The sequence below is a fragment of the Loa loa genome (assembly GCF_000183805.2).
Source record: "Loa loa unplaced genomic scaffold supercont3.26, whole genome shotgun sequence".
In the NCBI taxonomy this organism is placed as follows: Eukaryota; Metazoa; Nematoda; class Chromadorea; order Rhabditida; family Onchocercidae; genus Loa; species Loa loa.
Genome location: NW_018108206.1, coordinates 327,586 through 348,074, shown reverse-complemented (window position 1 = coordinate 348,074; position 20,489 = coordinate 327,586). Strand labels below are relative to the sequence as shown.

At 29.0% G+C, this 20,489-nt stretch overlaps 2 protein-coding genes across 2 annotated transcripts; one reads left to right on the top strand and one right to left on the bottom strand.

Moving 5' to 3' along the window:
- Nucleotides 1-2,158: 2,158 nt before the first annotated feature.
- Nucleotides 2,159-7,138, bottom strand: LOAG_16896 (hypothetical protein; the record flags this gene model as incomplete). Its single annotated transcript, XM_020449548.1, has 7 exons — nt 2,159-2,176; nt 2,607-2,781; nt 3,265-3,419; nt 5,054-5,185; nt 5,465-5,629; nt 6,282-6,468; nt 7,074-7,138. 7 exons carry the CDS (start codon nt 7,136-7,138, stop codon nt 2,159-2,161), a joined length of 897 nt encoding a protein of 298 aa, XP_020306909.1.
- Nucleotides 7,139-13,330: 6,192 nt separating this feature from the next.
- LOAG_16895 (hypothetical protein) lies at nt 13,331-13,588 on the top strand (the record flags this gene model as incomplete). The annotated part of the gene is made up of 1 exon (XM_020449547.1): nt 13,331-13,588. One exon carries the CDS (start codon nt 13,331-13,333, stop codon nt 13,586-13,588), a length of 258 nt encoding a protein of 85 aa, XP_020306908.1.
- Between the last annotated feature and the right edge of the window lie 6,901 nt (nt 13,589-20,489).

The window sequence follows — 20,489 nt, the reverse complement described above, 5'->3', positions numbered from 1 at the left end:
ATTATTTAATTATTGTTATTACCAAATCTTCAGAAAAAATCGATTTTCGGCTTCTGTTTGCCATTCCAAAAAGTGATAAGTGATAAGAAAAGTGGCAAGTGAAAAAAAAAAAGTGAAAGATTGTAATAATCCTTGTCAACGCACGGCTTCTCTTTGTCACTCCAGAAAATTTCACAGTATATTTTTTAGGTAAATGTAGGAAAATATAGGGTGAAATATAAGGTGATAAGTCAAATCAAGCGATAATTAATATAATTAATCCTAGAATATAATAATTGTCATCTTCCTATTAATTAAAAAGCAAGAAGTAGAACTGTACTGCATATCTCCGCTTGCGAGACTGTTATATGCTCTGACTACTTCAAAAAAAAAAATTCCAATTTTTGTTGATTTTTTAAGTTTTATTCTATCAAAAAAAAAAAGAAAACGATTGATTGTTTCGATCTACTTTCAGTCAGATTGATGATATATCATAAAGGAATTGAATGAACAGAAGAGAGAGGACAGAAATGGGACCGATTAAATTTTCATGGCCAAACATCCATATCTAGTAAGTGAATTGAACAGCGTTAAGACATGACAGCCAAACGAATTACTCTTTATATGTAATACATTTAATGGGCAAAGCGATATAGCAGCAGCGACAAATAGGCCTTAAAGTAGGCTTATCTGGGAATAGGCCTATCTTCACATACCTGCCAAAACATTTCCTCTAATCTCTTTCTTCCCTCACATTAAAAAAAAAAGCGCAATTACATTTGTGAGGAACCCTGGCACTACTAGGGACAACATTCAGATTCGTATTACTCTCTGGCCACGATTAGATAAATAGAGGAGAGTTTGGGATTCGTTGTACCAAAAATGGCCTAAGCCTAAAATGATATCTAGAGAGGATGATATAATGAGAAATGACATCAGCATTCTGATTGTTTTGTCTCTAACCAGAAAAGTATTTCAAACATATCATAGAAAGGATAGGTAAGTATCTTTTAGTGTTTACTTTAAATTTTAAAAATAAGGCGATAAAACTTCAAATCCTTTTCCGGATATTTATCAGCGACCTCTTCTTCTTGACTATTCTCTTTATCCGAAGATATTTCCACTCGAACAATGAGAGAGAAAAAAAAAAAGAAAACCTAATCCAAAGTATTATTACCTAAATAATCCTTTAAAGATGCTACCTATGAAAAAAAGTAAGGTTTCCATACATCTGGCAAGTATTCCAGGAAGGTATAGGTAGTGATACTACCGATCAGGACCATATCGGGTATAGGAAGTCACAATGCCGATCAGGAATGCATCCATAAAATAGTTTGACGTAGTATTACGTTTGACGTAATACTACGTCAAACTGTTTTATAGACACATTAGCATCTTTAAAAGATTGTTAACGGCATTATTCTGTTGACGTAACTAACTGAAATCATGCGACCGATACATTTCAAGAATTCAATCAATTAGTTAATGAGTCACATTGTCAATAAATTTCTGTTTACCTAATTACCAATATCAACTTTTAGGTTATTAGCTAATCAAACAATCGATTAGTACGCCTTAATAGTTCGAATTAAATTATTCATCAGAATTTAGCATTCTCGTCAAATAAGCTTAAAATCATTGATAAATTGTAGTAATCTGTTGGAAATAAATTGCGCCCTAATCCCAGAAATCCATTTTTGGCTAGTATAATGTTATTGGTTAAATTAATGGGAAAAGCCAATTGTTTGGGAGTAATTTCATTGCAAAAATGATAATTAAGGAAGACATAGAGAGAATTTAAGATGACACTAAGGACATTTATTGCTAATAAATTGTATAAGGTAACAAAAGATGTGTTGATGTTCTAATTATTAAGAAGTATTTTTATATCACAGCCAGATTCGTTTAATTTTTAAAGAATAAATCTTCGATTTAGGTAACATATTACTTTGACAGTATGCCAATCTTCAGCTGTTGAATTTATTGATGTCAATTTAAATAAGTCATGACTTGACAGGATTATAATCTTTTTTTAAAAATATTTGATTGTCCATTAAGCCTTGCAATACAAAAGGACCGCATTTTAAATGCTTGTTTTATAAAATTAAATTAATTAATGAGTGAAATGTACATGTAGTTTGTAATGGTGATGGTGATGTTTAACATTAGATGAAATCAACTATTTGCATTGATCACTCTAAAATTCAAATAAATTTTGAGAGAGAGAGAAATAAGATAATCAAGAAATCCGGAAAGGTATTCAAAAAACCAAACGGTTTTCTGGAAAATCCAAAGTCATCCTGTGATAGGAGAAAAGGATGGTGTTTGTATTAGATACGGAAGTTGCGGAAGTTCAGAAAGTAAACAAATATATCTCAATATAAACTATTCCGGTGAAAACATGAAAATCTTCGAACTACTCACAGAATATCAATATCATAGAGTTATGAATTTTTTAAAACTAATCTTTAAAATATCATAATATAATCCATAAATAATTCTTTTAAAAATAATTTTAGGAATAGAATTCAAAAAAAAAAAACTGTTGAAAAGATCTTGCGATATTTTCCCGATCCTTTAATCTATAGGTAATTTTATGAAATTAGAAAAAAGAAGGCATGACTAACCGAATTATTATCTGACTGGAACTTTGTAACAGTTGACCAGTTATTTGGAACATTAGAGGATAGGTCAATATTACTTGTAACACCAGTAGAAACGGTACCATGATCACTCTGAGAGCTGATAAGATTGGATGATGCGAATCGAATAATTTCAATCCATTTTAACATATCATCTTCACTGCAATAAATATCTTAATGATATCTAGAAGAATACTAAAATTCCCTTTAAAACTGATATAAACTATCGGCAAATGCTTTAAATCTAAATCTCTTCTATTTCCCCTTTAATATCTCCTTCTTTTCACACTCTAAAAGATCAAATAAAACTGTCTAATGAGCTAAATTTTTTGAAAATAATATTAAAAGTACAAATATATCATGAATAAAAATTGGATTTAAACTTGTTTGCTCTACTTTTATACTATCAAATATCGATTATTCATTTGAGAGTTAAATATATAAATCAATTCTTTGTTAATTTTCAAATACCAGAAGTAAGTTAAATGAACAGCAAATTACAACTAGTTGAACAGTATTAAATGTTTTAAAAATTAGGATATCGATTGTGACTTAAGAGAAACGGAGTTATGAATCTGGTCAAACTTGTCATTGTCACCAAATTTTAGATTAGCATTTCTCTAGGCTTTTTCGAAAAACTTACCAGTAAGTCTGGAAATGATGTTCGGTTTGCTGTTGCGTTATCACACGAAATACATGCGCTTTTTTGTTATCTTTTGAACGACAATATTCATATGCTATATCGACGATTGCTGATTTCAGGTCAATTTGACGAGCATCCGATGGAATGTTCAATAACTGTAATCAGTACTACACCAATTATCATTAATCAATTTCCTTACAACTATTGATATCAATCTAGAAATGCAAGGCCTATTATATCATTATGGTGGAATTATATGAATGTATTAATAATTAAAATAATAATTAAAAAAGTTTAGTGACCTTTTTATACTTGAAAAAGACTAGTAACTAAGGACGAAAAAGGATGAAATGTGCTGAGATTTATTGAAAAGATGGGGAGAAACCAAAATTAGCTATTAGTTTTAAGTTTGAGATAGGAGAAAGTCTTTTGCACTAGTTGTGACCAAATCTAAGTTTAAATCTTAAGTTTTAACTCTAACCTTAAGTCTAATATTTTCTTTCGTAACCTTACTATCCCCTACACCTCAAATCTACTTTATCTTTTGCCCTGATAGAAATGAAATTTAAAGTAAGACACCTATATAGAGAGTAAAGAGTAATAATAGTAATAGTAGCAGTAGTAGTAGTAGTACTACTACTACTACATACAAACAAATAGGCGAATAGCTTTCAAGTTCGATTATTAGCCAAAGGGAAGCTTTATTGTAGCTAGATAAACATTTAAATTCAAACTTTAATTAATTAAAATTAACTCTTAACTAAAAGAGAATGAGAAAGAATGGAAGTGAATTTGGACTAATTCCACTACTTATGCGTCATACGCAAATCCATATACTGCGCATATATTACTATAAAATAGATGTCGAACGAAAAAAAAAAAAAATTTAAGAAAAAACATATGTGATTAAGCTTAAATAGAGAGATGAAATCTGTGATAATTAATTATGGTTCAAGTATAGAATTAGTAAAAGTTATTAATAATATTTCAAAGAAATATTACTACTACATGTCATGTAAGGTAAACTTACAGTAAATTTTTTATGGCACTTGAAAAAAAAAATTACTCGATAATTTTTTTATTTACAATAAATTTCGTTGCAGAATTATACAAGTATTATTTGATCTTAGATTTTTAGAGTTTTAAAATGACACGTTCAAGATTCTGACCAGAAGATTAATAGTATCGAAAAAAAAAAAAGGTGCAGGTAAGGCACACCTTCAAACCATTACCGCCTTGTTCTCATACAACAAATTAATTAACTATAAATATTTGCTAAAGATTCAATCAATTCAACTTTATATTTAATTTAAGAAATTTTTTTGTAGATATTAGTCAAAGTACATGGGCGCATTTGTATTTTGCTTTCTACTCCTCCAATGATTTATCTATATGTACTTGAACTTGTTTACTAGAATTAAATTGGAAACATGAAATTCAATTCAACGTTACTTGTTACCTATTCATATATTCCTTCTATTTTCGCAAATCTTATCATGTTCTCTCCTTCATTTATGAAACTTTTATCCCATATAATGCTAAATTCCTATCTAAAAGAGATAGTTGAATGTAACATTCGGCAACCTTTTCACCTTCATTATCTTTTTAAATTTCAATTATCAAATAGAATTGCTATTGTTAACAATAGCATCTTTGATGACAATAATAATAATAGTTACATCAAAGCTATCCATGTCAATAATTTCAAGATTTTCAGTGAGCAACAATTGCGCTTAATGGAAATTGCGCATTGAAAATTGAAATTTGCAAAAAGTTATAAAAGTCAAACTTTTTCATGCGTCTCATCATTGATATGTGAACTTAGTTGACAGCAAAGATATAATTTAGTACCATGAAGTACTACCCAATATGTTGTCCATTTATGTCGGTCATTTTTCACCGGTTCTCCCATAGCCATTTCCTAACAAATAACAACATCACTTTGATATTGTTGTTAATTTGAAAAAAAAAAAAAAGAAAGAAAAAACAAAAATATTTCAAACTGTTAATTTCCTTCATTTAATTTCAGTAGTTAAAAAAAAAACATGCTTTTAAAAATAAGTGAATTTCTGCATACCATTGCATTGGCGTAATAATCACGTAAACTTACGTGATTCGAAAAAAACAAACAATAAATGATTTTAAAAAAGATGGAAGTTAAAATCGAGAATTTGAAATGTTTTAAACAATTTTCACTAACTTGATGCATAAGTTGGCCTTGTTTTTGTACATCTCCTAATGGTATTGGTGTAGCTAATAAAGATGCACTAATTGGTGTCGTAGTTGCTGTCGTTGAACGTTTTAGACGACGTCGAGATGGGAATCGTACAGTTGTAGGTGAGCTTGTTGTTTCCCAATGTTTTGTCTACAATAACATTTCCACTAAATATCACTTCCTTTTTCATATTCTTTACTTATAAATATTCAGAAATCAATTTATAAATGCTCAAAAGTATTATTTTTATACAATATTTTTCACGAAATTACATTTATTTACTTATCTTTTATCTGATAACGAAGTAGAGTGATTTTATCAGATATCACTTTATCAGTTATTATAAAGGAAAAGAAAAAATTCTTAGCAAAAATAATGACTGATAACAAGTTGATGCACACAGCTGTTAAAGATTTCTTTTTTTAAAAAAAATGGAACAAGTCATACGTCATATATCTCTCTATCCAACGTACAATTTTACAGGATCTGGAAGTATTTCAGTACTGGCGCAAAAAAAAAAGGAAAAAAACCGAAACTCGGATGGAACTTATTTATATATCTATGATAATTGATATCTTTTGTTAAGCTTATATAGTAATATTTAACTAATGGAGAATGTAATCTGATAAAACGTTATCAATTCGATAATTCTTCGATCAGTCCCAATCGATAGAAATATATTTTACATAATCAATCATTACGTCACGTAAAAGTATCTTTACTTTATATTTGAAATTGTAAAGATGCATTTGTAGGTATCAGAGATGAATAATTAAATTTATCTATCAGGTAATAATAGTACCTGTGTGTCACCAGAAGAAAAAAAACTGATAAAACGTTGAATTCGATGCGTGGTTGCTGGTACGTGAACGCTTGTTGAAGCGCTATGATTAGGAGAATAGAATGTAGAAGATGTTGTTTGGGCAAATATTGGTGATGAAGTATCTCCACAACTATTACCATGTAATTCCTCTGATGATGAAAGACGCCTGCAAAAGCATTTGAAAAGAAAAAAAAAAAAAAAAACTTTCAAAAATTCTTTAAAACAAAAAAATAAAAATAAAAAAACAAGCGTTGCAATTTTCTTGTCTTATTCGAGAAAAGTTATCTAATGATTTTAAAAATTTTCTTTTCTTCATGAAAAAATTTTAGACATTTACAAACAGTATTGCTATTCTAAATTATTAAGTAATTAATATGAGTTAAATGTTATCATAAAATGAATGATTTAAAAGATATACAATGAATTTTGAGCAAATGTCACAATGGAACAGCGCACGTGATTAAATCTTTGTAGTATTTTAAGCGAATTATTATTTGACAATAGCAGGTTATTCGAACTTAAAATGTAAATTCGATTAATTATTATGGAAGAAAATAAATTGGAAATGGAGAGAAAGAGAGAGAGAGAGATAAAAGAGTTAAGTGTTTATGTACAAATGCGATCTTCTTTTATTTGATTGCATAAAATGAATCAAAACCCTTTTTTCAACTAATTAAAATAAAATAAAACAAAAATGCCTCATTTTTCTCTCTCATAAATAATCATCGGAAATTTTAATGCAATCAACTCAAAATTTTAGTAACATTTTACATGAAGCATTTGGAAGGCGCAATTGTCCAAATGTTGAAAAATGTAAATATAAACAACTTTGTCATACTTTGAACACAAATAAATTTTTTTTTTCTAAAAAAAAAAGAAAACATACAACGCGTAGTTTACAATCTTATTTATGATTTCGTTTATTTCAAGAACAAATTTCTTAACTTTTTAATTGAAATGAAACGATTTTAATAGTTTTTTTCTTCCGGAATAAAAACGAAAAAAAAAATCGTTTCTTTTTCTTTCCTTTCCTTTTAATTGAAATGAAACAATCTTTAACGGTTTTCCTTTCCGGAATAAAAATGAAAAAAAAGCTTAACAAAACCAATTTTTCGACTTTATAATTGAAATGAAACCATTTTAACAGTTTTCTTTTTCGGGTTAAAAACGGGAAGAAAGTTTAGCAAAACTGACTGAAGTAAAATTAAGTAAAAAGACAAAAAAAAAAAACAGTCGGATGAAATGAGAATGAATGGGGCTGTTTTTTTTTGTTGTTGTTGTTAAAATGATATGCCAGTGATAAGGGCAAAAGAGAAAGAAAGAAACCTTACAGGAATGTTATCACTTCATAAAAACTATTTTTCTTTCACTATCCAAAAATGTTTTATATGAAAAAAAAAAAAGACTACGTTGCTAAAAACATTTCAGGCGCTGCTATCATTTCTGCAACAAATGCGCCTTTAAAATGTAATAATTGTAGGAATAATATATAATTTCAAATTTCTAGACAGAAGTCTTTTTAGACCGAAAAAAAAAATGTAAAATGTAAAACGAAATATCATTTTTTGAATTGAATTAAACTAACAGATAATTTCATTATGAATTGATCATTAAATTTGTTTTTAGAATTTTGTTAAGTAATCTATCCCTTTTATATAATAAAAAATTTTACTATGAAGATTAGCATTAATTATTGTTCCTCGTTAATTAAGCTTAATGAATTAGCATTTATCCGGCCAGAAAAAGGATAGTATATTTTTATTTTTATTTTCCTTTTTAAACTGAATTATAGATGTACAATCTATGATGCTAATACAATTATGCGTAATAATTGAATTTCAGAGGTTATGCTAATTTCAAAAAAAACCAAAAGTTAGAAAGATGAAATGAACTGTTTGTTATGGATTGGTTTAGCGGAAATATGATACCATTTACTAGTTACGGTGAAAGATGAATTCAGAATTCATTCATCAATATGCAGAAATGTTTTAATGATAAAAAAGGAAGACATAGGGATAGGGAAGAAGAACAGGTAAGATGGAATATATAATGAGCTTGATTTAATCAATCCATATATGTCTATCTATATACCTCCTCCACTCCCATTAGAAACACTTAAATATTTGTCTCCTCCTATAAGGCGCCAAATGAATTGAATCAAAAAAAAAATTTATGCAATTTTCAATTGGAAAATATCTCCCAATGCTATTGTCGCTTTCATTTTACAGGACATTTAAATGTAACTATGAAACTTTAATACAGGTTAGGTAAACTATTCCCACATCATTCTTGTCTATAATTCCGGTGAATCGCGGGAAAGAGCAATGCAATAAACGAATGAATTGAAACTTTCCATATCCAATTAAATCTAAAACTTAACCTTTTACATTTGGAAGAAAAAAACTTTTTCAAACTACTACTACCATTTATTGTTAATATTGATGATATCGTATTTCTTTTTCATACTATTTTATCAGGTGACATATTTCTTTTTCTTTTTTTGTTGTTGAGAGAAAAACATAGATAACATTTAGTAGTACTTGTAATGGGAAGAAATGAATAAGGAAGAGATAAGGAGGAAGAAGAGGGAGGTAAGTAATCTGTTAATTTTTAAATTTCAAAGATTTTTCTTTTTTCTTTTTTATGGTATTTAAAGAATTTCGGGAAATAAATGAATGAATGAATGAAAAAAATTTTCTACGAATGAAATTGGCTGTCAATAAAATTCAAAATTTATACACCTATGGTTGTATGAATTTTCGAAAATAAATTAATTAATAAAAAATTTTGAGTTCAATTCGAAATGACAATGAAAGATACAGTGGGAGAGAGAGGGAGAGAGAGAGAGGAGGGAGAGGATGAGGAACTGAATGATTGCAATGAAATAATGGCAAAAGAGAAATGAATTAATTACAAAATGTCAGAACAGAAAAAAAAATTTATTTGAAAAGATTTGAAATAAAATTTGCATAATTTCAAGGAAATCCTAATAATGTAAAGGTAAAAAAAATGGAAGTTTATGATTGAAATTTCAATTTTACGATTGAAATTTTCAAATTAACAATAAAAAAAAACTGATCGTTCTCTCTCTCTCTCTCTCCCTTTGTTCCTTTTGAAAGTTTATGCAATCTTTTCCTCTTTCTCTCTCTCTCTCCCCCTTACAGATATATGATATGACATATCAAAGCATGAATTTGTATCTTCAGGAAACGATAATGACAATTCCTTGGATATTAGTCGTAAAGGTTTACCTAACCGTTTGTTTACCTTTTTCATCTCATCAATTCTTTTTTTTTTGTTGAAAGGAAGTAAACAGTAACCAGTGAATAGCTAGCTGAATGGGGAAAAACTACAAATTTATTCATCTCTGTGTGTGTGTATATGTGTTTGTGTGTGTGCGTGTGTGCATGTATGTATATGCGTGTGTGTGTATGTATATATATATATGTGTGTATGCGTGTGTGCGTGCGTTCGTGTGTGTGTGTGTGTGTGAAAAGACATGTGACGCCAGTAAGCAATTCTAAAGAACAAAGAGCCTGAACTAATGATAACTACTCTTACCGCCATTATCATTAGTGACAATTTCTTGAAATACTGTGAAACCAAACTTGTGACAAACATAACGAACTGCAAAGAAACCAGGAGACAGAGATAGAATAATTCCTGAATAATCTCCCGCGTTCCCGAGATGGAAGGAGAACAGGAGACACAGATAGAATAATTCGTAAAGATCTTACGCACTTCCAAAAAATTATTTAATTCAATCCTCCTGAAAATAGAAAATTTCTCTTTAACACAAATTAACATTCTTTTTCCAGTGGATCATTTGAAAAAGTATTTATCAGATAAATCTCGAAAGGAAATGCTAGAATTTGTTTAATTAGCCAAAAATGTTTCGTCACAAAAGTTTGCAGTCCTCTCGTGACAATCTTTGTACGATAAGTTCTTTCTCAAGGACGCATATCTCTATGTGAAATACTACAACAACAGGTTTTAAAAGAGATGGTTTCTTTTGTAAATTTGGAAATGTATCAGGTTTTACTGCATATAAGAGTGTGACATGTCATATAAACAGATGCAAAGAGGACAAAGGGACGATGACAATCACGACCTTTCACGTGCGCTTATATGACGTGCAGAAAGAATAAACTGATTATTTCATTGCTTGGTGAGAAAAGGTTCTGTGCTATACTACTTCATTTGAGATGACTTAATTTTCAAGAATCATTGTAATTTAAATTTCAGAAATAAATATTTGAACAAAACACTATCAGCAGTAGCGGATATCTGCCTGCTCTACACTTACATATTCACTAAATTCGATTTTAAATAACTTCATTTCCGATATATTATTTCAATTTTTTCACTCAAAAGGTTTTTAATTTGTTTTAAAATAATTATTTTTGGATACTGTGAAGTGGTAAAGTGATCTTATCACTGCTAATCTTGTTTTTTTTTTTTTTTTTAGGTACAAAACTAAATCATCACCAGGTATAAATAAAACGAAATTACTCAACTGGATCATCTATCGATCATAATATGTTATGGGAAACTTTCATTGATTATGGAACCGGTTTCAATGAAGGAGCAATTGTAGCTAATGATAAGAGAGAGAAATGATAAGGAATTGCTAAATGTTTTCTAGTCAATTTACAAATGTAACAATGAGAGTGAAATTTCAATAATTGTTTAAAAAAAAAATCTTTTGATTATATCTTTTTTCTGGATTAGAGATTTAAAAAAAAATACAATTTTCAGTTTCAAAGCTCTATTGATAACTTGATTTAGACATTTTAATAATGCTTTTAGTAAAATTTACTAAATATTTGATTAATATTGCAATCTTCAAAAATCAATATTTTCAATTTATTTTTTATGATATCGACCAAATTTCTCATCTATATTATGCTAAAAAATTTTAACATGATAAGATATATATGTAGGAATGATAACTGTTCAATTTACTCTTCAATTTCAGACTATCTGGGAATGATATAATATACATTGCAAAAAAAAAAAAGAATCAAATATTAAGATGGGGAAGAATTAAAGATTCAAAAATTGGAAACAAAAAAAAAAAAGAAGACTGCATTTGTCCCTATTTGATTCATTTATCCCATCAAAAGGGAAAGTCAATTTGTGCTAATTTTAAAAATTTTAGAAATGAATTGAAGCATGAAAGTTAAATATGGTAAAGGAAGCATAAAAGAGGATTTCATTCATTCATTCATCCATCCATTGGAATAACCTTCCTCTTTCTGGCATATATTTGGAATGGAAGTAGTAATCTGCCTTGTCTTCCATCCAATCAACGAATGCAAGAAATTAAATTTCTAATTGATTGAGGGAGGGTAAATAATGATGATTTAGCTAAGCAAAAATTCTAAACGATATATGTTGACAACAATCACAATTTATCATCCCCTCAATATAAATCCAAATATACATACATATACATCTCACGAACCTTTGAACCTAACCTTTGTATTTTTATAAAATGATCAATCATTTGAGAGATTATAGTTTAGGATTTAAATTATGTTTCTTTTTTTTTTTGAACATTTCAAAGAAATAAAAAGCCTTAGAAAATGTTAAGGTAAAATAATTTCAACAATAACAAATGATTGTACGATCTATTTGCCCCAAAGAATAATCAACAATTTAGTTATTAGGCCAAAAAGTAAATATCTTGCAAGCCTGATGGGAATTAATACCTAACTCTCCTACCAATAAAGAGATTGATTGATAGATATATTCCGTATAGGGATGAAATGAAAAGTTCATTATTTTTACGACCAAACATTTCTTCCATTCAAATAGATGATATAAGACTGGGGAAATAAAACACAACTCTTAGCAACTAACTGAAACATACCTTCCGGAAATCTAATCTTTCGTCCGGAAATTTTCGAAGATAAAAGTAAATTATACTCATATCACATATATTACTTTATTAAAACGTATTGTATGTATATGTACGTGAGTGTATGTGTATGTATGTGTGTGTGTGTGTGTGTGTGTGTGTTCGGACTAATACCAAATTATTATTACATGTATCACTTACTGTATACACATGTAAAAATTCTTCGCTTTTTCAATTCTCCTAAGTAACAACAGAAATTATAATAATTATCAATTATATTAGTCTACATATGATTGATTGATTAATGACTCACCTCAAGCGCAAAAGTTCAAAGTTAAGAGCGAAAAATATTTGCACACAAGCGGATTCAGATAAAAGCTTCATGTAGCACAAACAGAATATAAAGACACAGACAGACAGACAGACACACACACACACAGACACAGACACACATATTGGCGCTATTATCTCAATCAATCAATCAACCAATCACGTGAGCGATCGATATAATATTACAAAAGAAATGTAAAAAGTATTTATGGGAAAGTTTCAACGTTTTACAACAAAAGATGTTATTCTTTCCGCCAAAGAAAAAGCGCTTTTGACGACGATACATGTGACTTTAGTCAACATAATGCGCTGTTGTTTGTGTCAACTTTGTAAATTGAATGAATTACTTATTGTTGAAGAGATGGAAAAACCATTTTTAAATTTTCAAATTAATTCATTCCTCTAAAATAATTCTTCTATCTCACTAGAAATGTTAAATCAAAAATGTCATCAAATAATAGAAATGTTTGGTGATGCTAATTAAGTGATGCTATTCATAGCTAATATTTAGAAAAAAAAGCATTTAGGTAAGCAAATGTTAAAATTATTTTTGGATATTGAGAATTTCGATATTTGGATGACTTGTTCGCTAATTAACCAATTGAGCTCATTAATTACTTTATATTTGCGAAATACGTGAAATATTTGCGTATTTGAGAGATATGAAAATATTAATTTTTGGTAAAGAAATTCTTTCAATGAAAATTTCGCAGTTATGAAGAGATGAGATGAGGAAGAAAGGGAAACTTTGGGAATCAATTCTTTTGTCCTGTCACATTTTTTTTGTTGTCACCAAATTTAAATCAAATTTTGTAAAAGTAAAACCTACTTGACAATGGGTGGGGATGCATTTTGGGTTACAACTAAATCATCACCAGCCGATAACGTTGAACCGGAGCTTGTAGCCATCACGTATGATCTAGGTCGTCGTCGATGTCGACATCGGGATCCATTGAGATCATTATGGATATCGTTGAATAGATACGATAATCCTGAAATGGAACAAGCATTGACCCGAATGATTTATTCAGAGAAGAAGAACAACAATCAATCCTATCCGCTTTATTTTCAGCGCCTTTTTTCTCATCTCTAACAACATCGACCATTTCCGCTTCTCATTTTACATTTCTGAATTCACTATTATCTATACCTTATATTTATATCATTCCACAAAAAAAACATTCAAAATTAATCATTCAATTAGTTAATGAATGACTTTCCTGAATATCCATTTCAAAAATGAGGAAGAAAATTTTTTCAACTTTTTGTTGATGACAATTTTTGCAATTGTAAAATACTAAAAAGCAATACGCTTTTAACAAATTCAACCTAATCTATTCCAATTCCGCAAATGTCACATTACCATTTCTTCTCATCATGACAAATTTAATTTTCAAAAAATTTTTATATTTTGAAAAATTATTGAAAAAAATTTTCGAAATCCTTAAAAAAATTTTTTTTTTTTTGCAAAACGAAAAAAATGCACTTTTTCAAAGAAATTTACACCATAAAGGAGAATATTTTTAGCAGAAGAGAGAGGGATAAAATAATCTTTCCATTAAATATTTGACAATACCGCCCCAAAAATTTTACATCATTTTCATGCCAAAAATGAATAATTCAGCCACAAATACAAAAATATTTTGGAATTGGATAATAAAAACTTTTATGATCAAATTTAGTCTAAAAAATTTTCCCATCAAATTTATTATATAATTTTTACAAACTAATTTATTATACAACTTTATAAACTTTACAAACTTCATAAACCGCAAATATATAAATTTGTTACATAATTTTACAAACTTTTTTTCTAGCCAAGATAAAAATAATTTAAGTTATGGTTATATCTACCTACAACTTATGATATGTTCTAATAGTTCATTAAAAATATCGTAATGATCTTTAAGATTACATTTACAAGAATAATATCATTGATTACACATTACTGTACTTTACTGTTATTAGATAATTGTAAATATTGAAAATGAAGATTACAAATTAAACAAAACTATGTAAAACTTTTAGCAATGTATGAGGAAGTATATTTAAACTAAAAATATATTGCAAAGAATGGAAGGGAAAAAATTAATGATAAATTAGCTTAATTTTAATTAGCAAAATTTTTACTAATTTTTAACAGAAATGGGAAATTTCTTAGAATTTTAAACTTTTCCAATAATTTCATTTCTACAAAGAAAGAAAAAAAAGAAAAAAGAAATAAAAATGTTTAGGAAAAAGGAAAAAATCTTTAAGAAAGCAGGAAGTAATACATATGTCAGCTTTTTAGACTATTATTATTATTAACAAATGTGATAGAATAGAAGAGTAAAATATCTCAACTCTATCAACACTTCTTCTATAACATATCAGCAGATTCTTTGTTCCACAAAATTTCATAAAATATAGCGAAAATTTGAAATTCACACAATCATAAATCAGTGTAAAATTTAGCAATATCTGCAGCACCAATAGCAACAACAGGAAAAGCAAATAGCACATTGTTGCTGCAACAATAGTCTAAAAATGCTGACACTCTAAGTTGGATTACTTTGCAGTATTCGCAGTATCACTAGCAGTAGTCGCAGCAGCAGCAGCAGCAGCACCAGTAGATGCAAGTAGTAATAGTAGTAGTTGCAGTAATAATAATCAAAAAAAAAAATGCCGATACTCGGAATGTTTGTAGTAATTGCAGGTATCAGTAGCAGTCGTCGTAGCAGCAGCAGCAGCAGGAGTAGATGGAAGTAGTAATAGTAGTAGCAGTAGTAGTAGCAGCTGCAGCAATAATAATCAAAAAAAAATGCCGATATTCTGAAGTCGGAATGTATCTTTGAAAAGAATTTATTCAATTTAAAATACTCCCTAAAAATTGTCATTTTTAGGGAGAGAAATAATGCATTATTTATGATTAATGTGTTGGAAATTTTTTTTGCATTGTATGTTTTATAAATGAATGAAACAGTTGTGAGAAATATGATAAAGATTGGGGGTAAAGTATTTCATCCAAAATATGTCAAACATATAAATTATTAAATTGCAATAAAATCCTATCCTCCATTAAGTCTTTATTCATTTGTTTTCAAATGAAGCCAAATAGTCAAACTAAGCCAAAAAAAAAGCCAATTACTTCGAAACTTATTGGACCATTCATAATCGGTGAATTGGATTAAGATAATATTAATGATACAATTATGATTACTGAAGTATGGAATGAACGATGACAATCGTGTCATAGTATCCTATAATGGATATTTATAAGAAACTGAAATTGAATCAGCCATTCAATATCTTTTAAAATCAATTCAGAACAAGAAAATTTTTTCTTTTTTTATATTTACTTCTCTGACCTTATGAATGAGGCCAGAAGTAAAACATCGAAGATAGACTGATAATATATTTAAGATTCGTGAATTACATGAAATCCTTAAGAAATCTAACAAGAATATGAGAAATATTTTTGAAAGTAGTGAATTAATTCAACGTAGTGAAGCCAAGCCAAAACTATTATTTGGCCAACCTTTAACCAGCCAACAATGAAGATACTTTGATTGTTCAAACTGCATTAATCACTGATGCTGAAAGGATCATGAAGTTACTTCCATTTTAGGGTATTAGAAAATTAACAAATGAAGGCTAGATGGCATCATCTTGCTAACTTTTGAGGAATTAAGCAATTTATAATCGGAATGTTCCTGAACCAGAATGAAGCGATATGAAGTGTAACATCAGTATCAATATCATCTTCCTATCCTTTGGCTTTTTCTTCCATCTCCCATCTCATTTCATTTTTATTTCTCACCTGAATTTTCTCATCCTTTCATTATTTATGTAGAAAAATAAGCCCACACAATTGTCATCCTAATCAAGATACGGCACTTCCCTAGATGGATCAGTCACATAAACAAACTTTCAATGCATGAAAGTGATACTGATGAATGCCAAAAATAGTTGTTTGCCAAAAGTTTCTTAATTGCAAAAAAAAAAAGAAAAGTCTCAATTCATATAATTAGAAAAGTGTATTACAGAAGTAACAGTAGTATTCGTGATATCCATATACTATGATACGATAAAAAACTTTTCAAAAATTTTAAAATATCAAGAAAACGAAGAATTCCCACAAACAAGACAAAATTGTTGTCATTTTAAAATTGTTGTCATTTAAACTTTTCGCTAATATAAAATGAAAAATGTATGAAAATGCTTGATTTTTCTCAATTTTACACTAAATTTTCGATGGAAAAATTTACATTTTATAAAATTTAGCGAATTTACGTTAATACTTTGTTATAAATGGAAAAATTTTGAAAATTTTTGTTCATTTTTCCAACATACTTTTTAAGCTTCTTGAGGTTTTTTTTTTTCCTGAAAAATGAGAAAGTACCAAAGTATCGAAGTAATACTATTGTAATGTTCCGATTAAAATTACATTAAACTTTAAACAAATACATAAAAACTGATAAGGGGAAACGAATGCCATCATAAGGAAAAAGAGTGTCACCATCAAATACAATTATTGCAACGACAACGAGAAAAAGGAAAAACTTTAATTATTAAATAAAGAGATATGAATTGAATTCAGAGAGTTTCAAATTTGAATTTTTTGCTTAGAGTACTTGAATACAACAAATGAGCATAAATCATATCAATCGTTAATTTATTTATGCAACAATTATTTGTTTCTTCTTTTGAATAGTTTTGATGTGATATGAAGTGATTGATAACTGATAACTGCTGGGATTGGTAATTGATAATTGTTGGGATGATAAAAAAGAACATTTCGGATGTATGGTATACATGTCGAAAGTTTCATGAAGATTTTTGATCAAATTATTGATGTCATCATTTTAAACAATAGTCTCGAAAAGCTCAATCTACTAGCAATTTCATTATTAGTATCGAGACTACGGTAATGACCAAGAGTTACAAAGATGAATAGAAGTAGTTTGAAATGGTCGAAACAGATGAGTAAACATAAAGCGCAATGAAACCTTTAGTAGAGACACATTACGTCAGTTAACATAATCCGCTTTTCCAATCCGTAATTGATTAACTTCTCCTCTTTTTCCTGTACTCCCCGCTCCCCCGCTCCCCGCCTCCTTACTTCCTACTGGAATACTCGATATTGTGTTCTATGAATCGTAACGATAATTTACAACAAAAAAAAAGAAGGAATACAAATAGCTCTCCCTCGGAATAATTTTGCCAGTTTGTCTCATTTCCCCAGAGAATGAACAAAATTAGGATTTATTTGGCATATGCAAAAGTTTCATCAAAAATAAAATGCAACGATAAGAGAGAAAAATGTTATCATCAACTATCACCCGATTAAATATTCAGGATACTGTACTACTTAACACTGATATGATTCCGGTTTCAGGTATGTATCTGATCATAAACATCTAACAACTTAAGAAATCAATTTGGGATATATGGTAATTATCGGTAGTCTTATTGAATCCCACGAAAGAATTACATTTGTTGAGAGATAATTACGATAAGTTAAAAAATAATCAATTGAAGATATCTGCTTGAAATTTTGGTTTTAAAATGAAAATTAGTGTAACTGTTGTTTCATTAAATGTAAAAATGAATGAACATTGATAACTGATAAGAGCAAATCTTATCACTTCTAAAATATCCATAATTCATTATGCCAAATGATGCGATGGCATTATTGGGAAATTTAAGAGGAATGAGTAATAAGCTGAATAATTTTCTATAGTTTTCTTTGAGATCAAGGGTTATAAGATCAAAATTTTGAAGTCTGATATTTCAGTTTCATAAAACGTCACAACTGATGTCACCTTGTCAACTTTTCAGTGTAACATCGAAAATATGACTATAGATCAAACGTTTCTCAAATAAGTGAGGTAAAATGGATAGAAAAAAAAGATTGAAAAGAACTGTCAATTGGAAAAAAAAAAGAGGAATGGAAATCAATCGTGATTTCCTCATCGGTAAAGTTATCCATTTTAGTAATGTTACCACCTGAAAGGAGCTAAATAGATCAAAAGGTTAGATAGCGTCGGAATGGTCGAGAAAGTGTCGGAAAAGAGGTGAGTGAGACAGTACCGGAAAGGTCGAGAAAGCGCCGGAAAAGGTCACCCTGAATGAGATAATGCGGGAAAGGATGAGTGATTGCGGATCAGAGAAAAAATTTTAAACAAAATCGACAAATTCAATAATCTCCAAAAAAAGAAGACTTCAATTTTATAAAAGTGCAAATATTCGAAAACTTTTTTAAACAATTTACAACCGCCAATTTCTGACCAATTGATGATGATTCGAAATGAAGATAAGCAGTAGGATTGTGAAGAGGATGAATAAGAAGAAATAAGAATAATGCATTGTAAAAGAGAAGAAAAGAAAAATCGTCTTGAATTACCCAAAAATAAGTTGAATGATAATCTGTCACCTGTTTAATTTAACTGCCGATCAATATCATCGTCACCATCTCTCTAATAAATACCTCTTTTCTATAGTTACACCAGATGTTTCTGATTATGAATTTTGAAAGCTTATCTTTTGATCTAACCCAACAATTCTTCCGGTAATTCTTTTCATCATTTCTCTCCTCTATCCTATCAATGAGATCATTTAAATCATCATTAATTTTATTTTCATTGGGAAATCTCGATGACTCTCAGTCATTTCCTCGATGTTCGAATTACAAAGGGATTGCTTGGATATGATGACAAAAAGTCTGCTTAACACAGGTTAATTGGATGTCAAATCCAGTTGAGAGATATTTATTCATTGAAATAACGAATCTGTTGATATTAAGACAGGATGAACGGAATAGTAGACCTCTAGGCCTATGCTAAAAGATGAAAGCAAAAAAGCTTAGTAGCCTAAATGACTAACTGATAATAATGTTTGCTACTGTTGAACCTATAAATGTTAAATGACCATCTGTATACCTTTCCCTTCCTCTCCTCAACAACTACAAAGGTCATTCAGAATACAAAGCGCAATGCTAATATTATCCCGCTGTGTAAACACCTCTTTCTTTTATCATCACAATGACAATTCCTCTTAACATTATCATATTCACCTTACTAACCACCTGTCGCTATCATTATCAATATGTGTGATTCATTTGATGATTACTACTATTATCATCATTTCAAGTTAGTCTCAAAGAATACAAATTTAGAAGTTACAATGAGAAATGTTAAAGATGGAAATTTTTAGAAGAAAAATTATTCAAATGAAAATTTTCAATCAATCAAGCCATGAAAGATAAAGATTAAATAATCTAAGAGATAAACAATCTTAATAAATGTTATTCATAAAGGGCATTTGGACTTCTCCAATCCTCTCTCTTTCTTCCTCCCTCTCTCTCTCTCTCTTTCTCTTCTCTCTCCCTCTCTTTCTAGGAAGTTTTCCTCTTCACAAATAAATTTAATTTTGATTTCAGTTCTTCTGTAACAACAATGCGTTGCTCTGATTATTTTGACAAGGAATAATCTACATTTCAAATATAAAAAAAAAAAAATTGAATCGTGAAAATAAAAAAATAAAAATGTGAAAAAAATTCTGCGAAAACTTTCTAATTTTGCCAATGCCTTTAAATTTGATTTTATAAATTGAGAGATCAAAAAGAAAAAAAGAAAACGTAGAATGAGGAAAATTGTAATCAGTCATAAAGAGGATGAAGAGTAAACTGGCCAAGAAATTATTTGAAAAATTCTTTTAAGAATATAACTTGAAAGGAAATAGGAAGCCTAGGCTTAGTGCTAGTTAATCATTTCTTGTTAAAATTTCAATCTTCAAACTAAATCATTTAGGAAAAACTTCGCCAATAGCACACCAAAATGCATTTTTCATTATATAGTGAAGAGAGTATTGGGAAGTGCATTTTTCCATTATACACTTTGCGCCATGCGCTTTTCTTCCCATTTTGAAAAAATTTGTAACTTTGTTATACCTAGTAAACTATTGTTTAGAGAGAGAGAGAGAGAGGAGGAGAAGAAAAGAAAACAACTACCTAC